This window comes from Arvicanthis niloticus, chromosome 5 (assembly GCF_011762505.2).
Source record: "Arvicanthis niloticus isolate mArvNil1 chromosome 5, mArvNil1.pat.X, whole genome shotgun sequence".
NCBI lineage: Eukaryota > Metazoa > Chordata > Mammalia > Rodentia > Muridae > Arvicanthis > Arvicanthis niloticus.
In genome coordinates, this window is record NC_047662.1 from 34777045 (window position 1) to 34789890 (window position 12846).

Genomic DNA, 12846 nt, shown 5'->3' on the forward strand with positions numbered 1-12846 from the left:
ATATACCCACTTTGTTAGGCAGGGTCTTGGCAGAGGAGGATGGCACAAACTGTGTAAATTGACAAGCTTAATACAGGACACATTTACAAAGGCAGAGGTGGGATTTTGGAAAGCCATCAAGGAACAGTATTGTGCCACAGAGCTAGTAACAAAGCTGGCACCAACCTAAGGACAACTCATCAGGCCTAGAGGGGATAACTACAAGACAGGTTCACCTTCAGTAGGAGGGGGCAGAGGAATACATTATTCAAATGCTTAGTTTTGAGTCTCTTGGAATAGAGTTTTTTTTTTTTTTTGGCAGAGGGATGGAGTATGAATATTCCGCATGCCACCTGTTTGCTACCATCGGACCACTTCCTCCTTGTCTCCTTGGATGGACAGGGTTGAGTCAGAGTCTGTACCAGAGGATTCCTGAGAGCTTTGTCTCTGTTTGAATTCCATGGAATTCCATCCCCATCTCCAAAATGTAGACTTTGAAATCTTAAACTCAAGTACCTTAACAGTGATTTTTTTTTTTAAAGCAGGGTTATTACACACAAAACTAGTTAAAATGAGTCAGTATGGTTGGTACTCTTAGAGGAAAGGGGGGATTTTGGACATAGATGGTGGAAGAAAAAACCCAGGTGAAGATGGTCAGAATCCAAGAACCACCATCACCACCAGGAGCCCGAGAAGCATGGACCAGATTCCCCAAAAGAACCACCCTGCTACCATTTTTAGTCTGGCACTTGTAGCCTCAGAATTGTGAGGCAAAGGTATCTGTCCTCTAGGGCAACCAGTTTTGGGTACTTGGTTATGGCAGTTCTAGGACACTAGGGGCTCAGAGGCTGGACTCACGGTTGAGCTCCCAGACTCAAGTCTGGCTTGCTTTCCGCATGCCCTTTGAAATGAACCCCATGGGTTCATTGTCCTTATCCTTTCCCCAGTGTCTCCAGTGACTCGATTCTCAAGTGGCCAGATCCCTTGCCTATGCTATATCTTAATTGTGAGGTTCATTTTTTTTTTTTCTTTTAGAGGCAAGGTCTCAACTCTACACACCTGGCTGACTGCTGGGGCTTCAGACACGCACACGTTACAATGCACATGTCTCCTGTAGCTGCAGTGTCGTAAATTCTCTTAGTCCAGAAGTTGAAAACCACTTGACATGTTTCACAGGAACTTCCACTGTCCCCACAGTTCCTGGCAGATAAAAACCAAACTCCATAGCTTAATATGTAAGCCTGACACCAGGCTACCCTTTTCTGTTTTCAGAGGTTCAGGAACTCGCTACTGAGGAACTGTACAACATTAAACCTCTAGTTTTCCAAGGTAATTAGAAATGAAAAAAAACAAATGCTTCAGAGCTAGAAACAACAATGAGTTTGGCCAACAGCTGGAGATTCTGCCATCACCAGAGGTGATCTTAGGCTAAGGATGGACCATCTTCCAAGTCCTTCCCCAGGCAGCATACTGTTGTGACTGCAATGGTGTGCCCAACATCTCTTACCTCATTCGGACCCAATTTCTTTCTTTTTGTTTGTTTTTTTTGACATGAGGTCTCTATTACATAGCCCTACCTGTCCTGGAACTCACAGAGAGCCACCTGCTACTGCCTCCCAAGTGTTGGGATTAAAGGTTTGCATCACCATGCCAGGCTCTCTGACCTAATTTCTTTTCTTTCTTTTTTTTTTTTTTTTTTTTTTTTTATGTAAAATTAAAGCAGTTTATTTATCTGCCTTAAGAGATCAGTAAACTTGCTAGGTGTGGTAACACACACCTTTAATCCCAGCCCTCCAGAGGCAAAGGCATCTGATTGTAGCAGAGTAAGTTAAGAGATAGCCAGTGCTACAAAAAACCTTGTCTCAGAGGAAAAAAGAAAAAAAAAAGTTCAAGGTCATCCTGGAACTACATGGAGTTCAAGGCCACCCTGGGCTACAAGAAGAGTGTGTTTCCAAAATATGTTAACTGTTTTACTGTAGTAGCTAGCAGATGAGCAATTAGTAGCACCCATTATTATTTCTATTAATGCTGTTTTACCTTTTGAGCATATTCATGTAAACCACTAAAGCCCTGGGTTGAAGGGGAGTCACACCTAGATCCTAGATTCTTCCTTGGGGGGGGGGAGGGCGGGGTATGTTTTTCATTGCTATGGGAAAGACTAGGTGCACTATGGGTGGGGAGATCAAAGGGCAACTTTTTAAAAATGTGCATGTGTTTTGCCTACATCTATGTCTGTGTACCTCATGCATACCTGATGCTGGCAGAGGCCAAAGAGGGCATTGGCTCCCCTGTGACTAGAGTAATAGATACTTGAGAACCTATATTGGGTGCTGGGAACTGAACCCTAGGTAATCTGAAAGAGCATCCAGTGATATCAGCTAAGCCATCTCTCCAGCCTCCCCTCCTCTTTTAAACATTTTTATTTTTATTGGGGAGGAGGTGTGTGTGCCACCTGCGTGTGTTCCTATGGAGGCCAGAAGAGGACATCGATGCCCTGGAGGTGGAGTTCCAGGTAGTTGTGTGCTGCCTGAAAAAACATCCTGGTCCTGTGGAAGAGCGAGAAGCCATTAACCACTGATATCTCTTCAGGCCCCAGACCTGGATTCTAACCAACCTCTTTTTATGACCTTAGGCAAATTCCTAGCATTGCACATTAGTTTTTCTATCAGCATAACCCAGTGTGGTGGCGCACGCCTTAAATTCCACTACATCTCTGAGATCCAGCCCGGACTGCATAGTGAGACCCTTGTCTGAAACAAACAAAACGGGAGTTGCTCTGGCAGGTTAGGTGCAACCCAGAATCTCTAGGACTCTGAAGAATCCAAAGCCCCACGAGAGTCCGCCACAGGATGTGATGTCCCCAAGAGCAGCCTAACCTAATCTTCACAACAAAAGGCTGGAATTCTGATCATTGTTTTGACCCCCCACTTCCTCTCACTTTGTGTTTGTTGAAGCCCACCACTGGCCAGCCTACTTCCTTCCTAGCAGGGTTTCTGGTGCCCTCCCCATTCAGACCGCCACCAGCCCAATTGGGTCCTCCGGGTCGAGTTGACCTGTGTGTATATAACGTAAGTACCACCCACATTCAGGCTTCGTGTGACCTTTCACAGGCTTCCAGATCCTCTAACTGCCAGGTCTAACTCAGAGAGAAGCCCAGCGAGGAGCGGATTCCGTGGACTGACTAGCTGTGCAGGACCCGCCCCTGCTCTCCGATTCGGGCTCGGACTAAGGTTCCTGGAGGTGGGTTCAGGATTCCGTTTCAAACGCTTGGTCGTCGCACTCTCGTGAGACTTGCTCCCGGAAGACCCGCCCCTCTTCAGTGTAGCAACCAATCGGCAAGGGCGACGGTTAAGACAGTTGGGTTTTGAAGGAGCCAATGAACGCTAGCAGCGGAGAGTTTAAGAACAACAGTCCGGCGTGCCTTTAGTTGGTCCAGAAAAGTACGGGTTCAGCTGTTCCACTGACGCCCTGTGAGGAGGACTTGTGTTTGGGAGAGCTGAGTACAGGGAGGTGCCAGGCTGGTGTGAACTGTGGCAAGCGGAACCCAGGAGCCCGACGAGGTCCCGAGCTTGGTCGCCTCTCGGCCCTCTCCCCTGTAGACGTGCCATGGCGCAGTTCGTGTTCGAGAGCGATTTGCACTCGCTGCTTAAACTGGACGCCCCCATCCCCAATGCACCGATTGCGCGCTGGCAGCGCAAAGCAAAGGAGGCCACAGGCCCAGCCCCCTCGCCCATGCGGGCCGCCAACAGATCACACAGCGCCGGCCGGACCCCGAGCCGAACTCCTGGTGAGTGGGTGGCCGGTGGAGGGAGATGGAATCGCTTGAGAGTCGGCCTAAATGCTCCCTCCAGGAGCCTCGTCAGAGTGTCTGACTTCTCTCTCCCTCCCCCAGGCAAATCTAGTTCCAAGGTTCAGACCACCCCTAGCAAACCTGGAGGTGACCGCTATATCCCCCAACGCAGTGCTTCCCAAATGGAGGTGGCCAGCTTCCTCCTGAGCAAGGAGAACCAGCCGGAAGACGGAGGAACACCCACCAAGAAGGTATGATTCCACAGGGGTCATGAGACATGAGACCTGATGTGTTGTCTGTCCCCTGGTTGATACCAGTCTGCCTCACCTCACCACCGGTGTATTTCAGGAGCATCAGAAAGCCTGGGCTCTGAACCTGAACGGTTTTGATGTGGAGGAAGCCAAGATTCTCAGGCTCAGCGGAAAACCTCAGAATGCCCCAGAAGGTAAGAAGTGACATTCATGGAGGTCGGTGTCAGTCCTTCCTAAGGGGAGACATGTGGCTGCTTTTCCACGTGTGGGTGGGTATCAGTTTCCAAGTCTAGACCCACTCTCTTGCCACAGGCTACCAGAACAGACTGAAAGTACTCTATAGTCAGAAAGCTACGCCTGGCTCCAGCCGGAAGGCTTGCAGATACATTCCTTCCCTGCCAGACAGGATTCTTGATGCCCCTGAAATCCGGAATGACTACTGTAAGTGCACCATTGTCCTCGTCTGTGAATGGAGAAAGATGGCCTGGGAATGGACCAGTCCAACAGAGGACCTTATGTTTTCTCTCTTCTCTGGCAGACCTGAATCTTGTGGATTGGAGCTCTGGAAATGTGCTGGCTGTGGCACTGGATAACAGTGTATACTTATGGAATGCTGGTTCGGGTGATATCTTGCAGTTGTTGCAAATGGAGCAGCCTGGGGACTACATATCCTCAGTGGCCTGGATCAAAGAGGGCAACTACCTAGCAGTTGGCACCAGTAATGCTGAGGTGCAGGTGAGCCTGGTCCCTATATTGTGGCTCCATGGTCATTGGTCTCAGGGAGGAGCTTGCCCTGCTGGAAGGCTGTTGAGGCCTGGCTTTAATCTGTGACCCTGTTGTCTTGCCTCTGCAGTTATGGGATGTGCAGCAGCAGAAACGACTTCGAAATATGACCAGTCACTCTGCTCGAGTAAGCTCCCTAAGTTGGAACAGCTATATCCTGTCCAGGTCAGTGGTTTTTGCTAGTCTATAGCAAAATCTTTCTGCTTTCAGCCATCCAGAACTAAATCTCTTTTCTTCTCTCAGTGGTTCACGGTCTGGCCACATCCACCACCATGATGTTCGGGTAGCAGAACACCATGTGGCCACACTGAGTGGCCATAGCCAGGAAGTATGTGGGCTGCGCTGGGCCCCAGATGGACGACATTTGGCAAGTGGTGGCAATGATAACATTGTCAACGTGTGGCCTAGTGGTCCTGGAGAAAGTGGCTGGGTTCCCTTGCAAACATTCACTCAACATCAAGGTGCTGTCAAGGTGAGAAAGCATTTGAGCTGAGGTCTGTACAGACTCTTCAGCTATAAACTACTAAGAGGAGAAGACAAGGTGGGATTGAGTTTAATTGTAACACTTAGACATTGGGAGATGGTTTTATGCACTGTGTATTCAGATGATGATTACTGTGCCCAGAGAGCTGCTTGCCTTCCAACATTGGCATTGTCATGATTATTGAAGCATCTCCTGTCTGTCTTGGTGTTGTGTGAAAATTATCACTTCTGATTGGCTAATAAAGAGCTGATCAGCCTATAGCTGGGGAGGAGAGTTTAAGGTGGGACTTCTGTCCCAGTGAGCAGGTGCTGGTGGGAAGAGGAGAGGTCACGGCGAGAGTCTTCAGGAGACTGATGGGAGCAAGAGCAGCCAGGGCAAGACTGAGCTGTCAGGTAACAGGGCAGGCGCTGAGTGGTAGGCATCATAGCTGGATTAGAATAGATGACCCTGCCCAGCTATAGTGCAAACAGCTCTTTAATACATAGACCAGGTTTCTGTGTCATGTCAAGTGTAAGGAGGGCATAGGAAAGTTCAGTACTTTTACACATAGAGCTTCTGCTGTATCTGCTGACTGACTGCCCAGCTTTTATCCATTCCACCCAGGCTGTTGCATGGTGTCCCTGGCAGTCCAATATCCTGGCAACAGGAGGAGGTACCAGTGATCGACACATCCGTATTTGGAACGTCTGCTCTGGGGCCTGTCTGAATGCTGTGGATGTGCATTCCCAGGTAGTTTTGTTGTGATTGCTACTGATGATTCATGCTTTAACCTATCCCAAGCAGAGGTGTGTTTCTCTATGTGGCATTTCTGAACAGCCAAATCTACTCCAACTCTACCTAATCATTTCTAAATTTCTCATTGGGAATGCCCTCATTGGCATTCCCATTTCCTAGTTGGCTTGTCTCCAGCCCTCAAGTACCACCTCCATATGTCCCAATTAAGCTTGTCACTTCACCATGCCTTTATGTACATGCCAACATGTACTGTGTTCCTCTTGTCCTGTTTCAGATAGCAGAGCCTGCTTAGAAATCTGAAAAGCCACCTGATCTTTCATCCTAAGACATTTCATTGCTGGGTGGTGGTGGTGCACGCCTTTAATCCCAGCACTTTGGAGGCAGAGGCAGGCGGATTTCTGAGTTCAAGGCCAGCCTGGTCTACAGAGTGAGTTCCAGGACAGCCAGGGCTACACAGAGAAACCCTGTCTCAAAACTAAAAAAAAAAAAAAAGACATTTCATTTCAGTGTTACCTTGGAATACCATTTACATCTGTTCCTCCCTCGGCATGGAGTCCTCATTCATTCATTTTCAGTGAGACAGGCTCTTGTCCTGGCTGGCCTCAGATTTGTAATGATCCTCCTGCTTTAGCATCCAAGTGCTGAGATTACATGCACCCCCATGCCCAGGCTCCCACATATTCTCTGTTGAAGTCTTGTATACTTCACAATCTGAGTGGTATCTTACTGTTCATAAGCCTGTGATGACTCCCACAACCTACAGCATAAACTCAAATACATGAGAGCATTTGAGGCGCCTGCTGCTCATGTGCCTTGCTGTAAATACTCCAGCTTTCCCTGTCCATCCCCTTGCTCAGCCTTCACTGCAGGCATGGGCTCTGAAGGCAGATGGTTGGAGTTACACAGGGAGTCACCGATGGTATTACATTGGGTAACTCTGGTGGATTCATCGTAACACAGATTTTTGTCTTGGGGCTTCAGTAAGGACTGTGACCATTAAGCTTAAATCTGTAGCCCTGATAGGGTTTCTAATACTAGAATGGACTCAATTCTGAGTAGCCCTGGCTTAATATCATGCCCATAATGCCCCCTTTCCACAGGTGTGCTCCATCCTCTGGTCTCCCCACTATAAGGAGCTTATCTCGGGTCATGGTTTTGCCCAGAACCAGCTGGTTATTTGGAAGTACCCAACCATGGCCAAGGTGGCTGAGCTCAAAGGTAGGTGGCAAAAGGAAGCCAGGTAGAAAAGCCACATAGTATATGTTTCCATTCATACGAAATGAGAATCAACAGACTAATATGGCTTGCCCTGGTTTGGTGAGGATGATGGGAAGTATGATTCCATTTATGTGAACTGTTAAGAACAGGTCAATGTAGAGTTAACAGACTAATGGCTTGCCATGGGCTTTGGTGAGGATGGTGGGAGGTGTGATTTAGAATGCCTTGGTATTGGTTGTAACAATGTACAACCTAACTCTGCAAACATAATAATACCTTTGAATTATAGAAGGGCGAATATCTGGTTGGAGGATACATGTGTATACTCAAATGAACTACCGCTCTCACCCTAGGTCACACTGCCCGGGTCCTGAGTCTCACGATGAGTCCGGATGGGGCCACAGTGGCATCAGCAGCAGCCGATGAGACTCTACGGTTGTGGCGCTGCTTTGAGCTGGATCCTGCCCTTCGGCGGGAGAGGGAAAAAGCCAGTGTAGCTAAAAGTAGCCTTATCCACCAAGGCATCCGTTGAAACCAAACCCATTTCCCCTCTTGATTTCTTTTATTTTTTTTTCCTAATAAAATTCGTATCTTTCTTTCTTGTGTCCCAGCATCCTTCCTACAGGCTGCCCCTACTCTGACTAGAGCTACAAGTCTTGTGGGAACTTTTGGCCACTTCTTCCTCCACCTTCTTTTTTGTGTTTTTGGGGACTGAACCAAGAGCCTTGCCTACTGAGCCTCATTTTTATTTTGAGACAGGATCCAAGCTAACCTTGAACTTGTGAGCTTCCTGCTTTGTTCCCTCCCCGGTAGCTGGAATCACTGCCTGCACTACCATCCATCCCTTTTGTAACCAAGCCAGAGCTAAAGCTGTGTTCCCCACCTCATTCACACACACACACAATCTCAGTGGTTTCCTGTCACTTTAATTAAGACACAAGTGAGTGCAGAGCCTGCACTGCCAGGCCTGCTGCCTGCCCATCCTGACCTTTGGCCCAGAAGCTCATGCTTCAATGTGGAGTGAAAAGGGAGCCTGAGTCCACAGTGACAGATTATTGCTGACCTCTTCAGTGTGAGGAGAAAGGCCACAAGACCCGGGTGTGGGCCAGCCCTGAGTGTTCCTCTCCCGAGTTTAAGGCAGGGAGGGGGAAGTAAGTGTCCAGCCCTTTCAGCCTCCAGTTCTGGTGGCAGACAGCAGTGAGGCCACATCCCTGGAGCTGGCTGGGAGAAGGAATGGGAACAGTGGTCCCTTGTAGACCCGCTGTAGGGAGGGGAGAGCCAGTCCGCCTACTCAGTCCTGACCACAAGAGCCCTGGTCATGGGTGTAGGTAGACAGGACACTTGTGGATGCTGCCCAAGGTGCAGTCCTGAGGCACTTAGGTGGGCAATGTCTAGGCCATGCTTCTCAGTTGGCCTTGACCTTGGCAGTAGCTCCATTTTGCTGAACTGCACGGGGCAGCCGCTTCCCCTTGGTGTAGGAATGATACCAGAAATTGGAGAACAGGATGAAGAAGATGGTGCCATACATCCAGATGAGGTGGATGATGAGAGGGTACTGGTAGTTGCAGCTGGGCATGAAGTAGTACTGGCTGATGTGCAGTGAGACTAGGACAAACTGGATCTGGGACAGAAAAAGACAAGGGTCAGAAATAGGTTCAGGAGAAGTGGAATAGACAAAAGACTTGACTGGGGAAGGCAGGGGTCAGAGGTGAGACTGGATGGTTAGAAGAAAGAACTAAGAAATACTGGGGGTTTGGTTTTAGGCCCAACAGGCTCCTTACCAGCTGAATGGCTGTCATATGTTTTTTCCACCAAAGGTAGGGCTGAGCCACAGGGCCAAGGGCAGACAATCCATAGTAAAGGTACATGACAACATGTACAGAGGAATTTATCATGGCATGGAAAGAACCCATTCCTCCTAAGATGGGAAAGAAGCTGGTCAGATGAGCCTCTACTCTCAGTGGCCACCCTCTGCTCCTGTGGCCGTCACTGCTCACCTGGAGCAATCTTTATCCCCCACCACCAACTCCAGGGGAGCACTGAGTGATGGAAGACATGCAGGAAGGTCACTTGCCCATCCTTCTTCCGGAGAATAAATATCACCTGAGGGAAGGAGGAGAGGTTGAGTGCCAGGGCCCTCCATTCCACTCCCAAGTTCTAGCAGCTTTAAGTACTCACTGTGTCCATCAGCTCAATGACCTTGGAAAGCATGAAGAGCCAGGCCACTCGAACCATCTGTGAGAAGTTAGATCAGCCTTAATACTTAACAGTAACCAAAGAGCCTCTGCTAACTGGCCAAGTGACTCTCATCTAGGTTGCTTATAATTATGGTTACCTAAGGCTCTACTTACCCGAAGTGCTTCCGGGCTATTGGAAAAGTCTACAGGGTCACAGCGCCAGGTGTAGGTACTCAGCCAACCAGACATCAGAAACTAAGAAAAAGAGTGGATTAGACCCCCACAACCCCCTCCCAGCAGCCCCTCCTGTTGCTAACAACCTCTGGAATAGATATTGCCATGCTCTTGCCCATGCCCAGTACCCTAACTCTTAGCCTGCAGACAGAAACTACAGCCTCGGCATTCCAGCCTACCTCATAGACAATGTAGAGGGAGAGTAACACCAGTGAGAAATTGTAGACAATCATGAAGCCTCGAAGTTGGAAGGGCTTCCGATTAGCCATGATTCGAGGCCCAAGTGATAGGACGAAGTACACATAAGTCAGAAGGATGGATGTTATTAGCAAGGGGGACCCCATCAGAGGGTAGTTTTGGATCCGGGGATCTGTGAATAGGATGTAATAAGAGTAAGGGTCACAGGGCTTAAGAGCCTTCCCAGGTCTAGACATGAGGTCAGGTCACAAGTAGTTCATAAAGACTTCCCTAGGACACAACTCTAGATCCTGGGATCCTAGGGAAGAAGGGAAGGCAGGGCTATTGATAGCGGCTTACCTGCACGCTTCATCAATTCCTGGTACAAGTTCACAACAGCCTCCATCCTGGCTAAGATCTCTAAGGAGGGATGGAGAGTGGGCATCAGACAGGGACCACTGCATGGCACCCCCCATGACACACTTGGCCCACAGGGACAAGACACAGAATCAGACAACTGATGCCTCACTGACAAAAGGATAGGGCCGAGTCCAGCTCGGTGGTAAAGTATTTTCCTAGCATGCACAAGGCCCCAAGTTTAATCCTGACCATAGTGAGCAGGGGCATACTGGGAGAAAAGGTAATTTAAATGGAGCATTGGCTCCCCAAGTATTCTGTCTGCCTGGATAGAGCTGTCCCACCCTTCCCCTCCACACCTTCCCCTCCACTCTGCTCAAGAGTTTCCCTTCCCTGCCTCCCTGCCTCCGTCTTTGAGAGAACTCTGCCATCCACATCTCCTTCTGGAGCCTTTCTCCTCACAAGACAGGTCTTCTTTTCAGTGAACTTCTTCACTTACCCTTACTGGCAGTCTCATCTCTCAGCTTTGAGAGACATGCTTCTCTCTAGAGACTCTCCCCTTCAGCCACTCCTCTCATAACCTCCTTCTCCCAGGTAAAGTCCCTCTGGTCCTTTCCCAAGATTCCCATCTCCCCTCTGTCCTCTGCCGGACTTCCACCTCCATGCCCCCCCCCCCCCACCCCCCCGTCCCTTCTAGTACCTGAACAAACCTAGGATTCCACTTTTCCCATGGTCAACACCAGTGCCCCAGGCTTCCCCCCTGCCTCCCAGGCTCTCACCTCCAGCCTCTTGACTTCTTCCAGTGCTTCACCTCCAGCCCCTCTCCTCCCCTCTTCTCACTGGCAAGTTCTGCCTCCTCTCTCTCTTCCACTCCAGGAGCCTGGCTCTTTGAGACTCCTGCCCTGGCAGCTCCACCTGTCTGACTAGATCTTGCAGCAGCCCCGCCCTCCTCCCGCCCCCGCTACATTGGGCATGGGGTGGAGGGTGGGTCTAGGCCACAGGTCAATGCCTAGAGGAGCAGGACCCACCAGAATTGAGAAAGCCAAGTAAGGCCCCAGACACTACCTTTGATCAGCCAGATAAGCTAAATTTGTAGGGTCTCTAGAAACTTCTGGCCGGGACATCTGGCCAAAGCCAGAAAAGTTGCTAAAAATCCACACCCAGCATTCTCTCTCAAACCAGCCATGAATTCTCAGTTTGTCCTACTTCAGAATGGGCATCACCCTTCCCTACCAGGGAGGGGTAAGGATACCAGTGGTATGTGAGGAGGTGGGGGAGTGGAGGAGGTCTCAGGAATCTTTCCCTCCTCTGGGAGGGAGCCTCATGGACTAGGTTCCCTCCTCCTCAAAGTTGGAAGGAATGTCAAGGGAAAGCTTACAGGGATACAAAAACTTAGGCTAGACCCAGGAAAGCCTAGGACTTTGTCCCAGAGGGATCCAGCAATTGCCCAACAAGCTGAGTGCTCCAGGTGCTCTCCATCCATCACTCTCCTGCCTTGGGGCTCGAGTTCTACCATCCACATCTGCACTATCACACATTAATATGTACCTTCATCACACAGCTCTCAACCACTCCAGAGACATGCAGACCATACCAGGAGCTAGCCAGCATACATCCACACACAGTCCATGCATATCTTACTGACCACACCACCAAAACAGGCCCCCTACTGGACTCTGACATGCCAGGCTCCTAAACTTCACACCTGTCGGGGATTGCATTAACTGTGGCACATACAGCTGACCAGGCATGGGTACATCTCACCCACACCTCCCTCCTTCACACAGAGCTCTTGGTGAGTGACACTCATTTCTTCCTACAGTCACACTTTTGGTGGTGACTTATGTTGGAGTGGGGCCTAGCACTTAAGCATGTGCTCACACACAGTTCCTCTCTGACACTTGTGAGCTTGCCAGCTCCTTATCTCCTTCAACCACCTCCTCCAGTTCACTCGCCCTTCACCACCACTTACACCAGTAGATACACACTGACCCCGGGGACAGGAGGGAGTCCAGACTTCTGAGAAGGATCTCTCCCTAAGCTTGAGGGAAACCCGGGTGTGCACCACCCCTCCCGCGGTGGAACAGAGCCAGTTCCCTTAAGATGGATGGAAAGGAAAAAGGGCACCGACAAGGGGCAGGAAGGGGAAAGAGAGGAGGAGGCAAAGGGAGGAAGGCCAGGAGGTGCTGGAAAAGAACTAGGTGTGAGCAAATGGGGGTCAGGGGCCAAGGTGCCGGGGAGGGATAGTGCTGGGCAGGCCCAGCCCAGTAGCTGGGACCTCCCACCCACTCGCCCCAGGAACAGCCTCGCCCACAGCCTGGGCAGGGCAGGGCGGGCAGGGCAGGGCTAGCCTGGCCAGCCAGGTAGGGGGCGCTGGCACGTGGGGAGCCATGGAAGGTTCACACTCACCAGTGGGAGCCAGGCGGGCAGCAGTGAAGGGCTCAAGGAGATCAGGGCCGGAGAGAAGTCCCCTGGGCCGCCTGCCGGCCACTTCCTCATCTGCTGGGCCGACTTTCTGTCACCAGAGGGGGAGGGGGCGGGCCGGGCGGGGGGCGCCTGCTGATTGGGCGGCTGGCCGAGGCAGGAGGGGCCGTCCAGCGCTTGCCTGGCCGCCAGGGCGGGAGCAAGGGCGGGTCGCCAGATCCCGGGGCAGGAAGCACA

At 50.4% G+C, this 12846-nt stretch overlaps 2 protein-coding genes across 3 annotated transcripts; one reads left to right on the forward strand and one right to left on the reverse strand.

Moving 5' to 3' along the window:
* The first annotated feature begins 3325 nt into the window (after window positions 1-3325).
* Cdc20 (cell division cycle 20) lies at window positions 3326-7842 on the forward strand. The gene is made up of 10 exons (XM_034502094.2): window positions 3326-3766; window positions 3872-4020; window positions 4118-4214; window positions 4333-4461; window positions 4559-4755; window positions 4874-4968; window positions 5047-5275; window positions 5891-6016; window positions 7123-7240; window positions 7594-7842. The coding sequence occupies exons 1-10, from the start codon at window positions 3586-3588 to the stop codon at window positions 7770-7772; spliced, it is 1500 nt and encodes a 499-aa protein (XP_034357985.1). The 5' UTR covers window positions 3326-3585; the 3' UTR covers window positions 7773-7842.
* A 304-nt stretch (window positions 7843-8146) lies between these two features.
* Elovl1 (ELOVL fatty acid elongase 1) lies at window positions 8147-12752 on the reverse strand. Of its 2 annotated transcripts, none has more exons than XM_034502095.2 (8): window positions 12595-12752; window positions 10189-10248; window positions 9831-10021; window positions 9592-9672; window positions 9419-9475; window positions 9238-9343; window positions 9022-9158; window positions 8147-8861 (listed from the first exon to the last, which is right to left on the reverse strand). In XM_034502095.2, exons 2-8 carry the CDS (start codon window positions 10232-10234, stop codon window positions 8646-8648), a joined length of 834 nt encoding a protein of 277 aa, XP_034357986.1. In that variant the 5' UTR covers window positions 10235-10248; window positions 12595-12752; the 3' UTR covers window positions 8147-8645. The 2 variants fall into 2 exon arrangements, with proteins under 2 accessions (XP_034357986.1, XP_034357987.1); XM_034502096.2 differs by lacking the exon at window positions 12595-12752 and adding an exon at window positions 10965-11222.
* Between the last annotated feature and the right edge of the window lie 94 nt (window positions 12753-12846).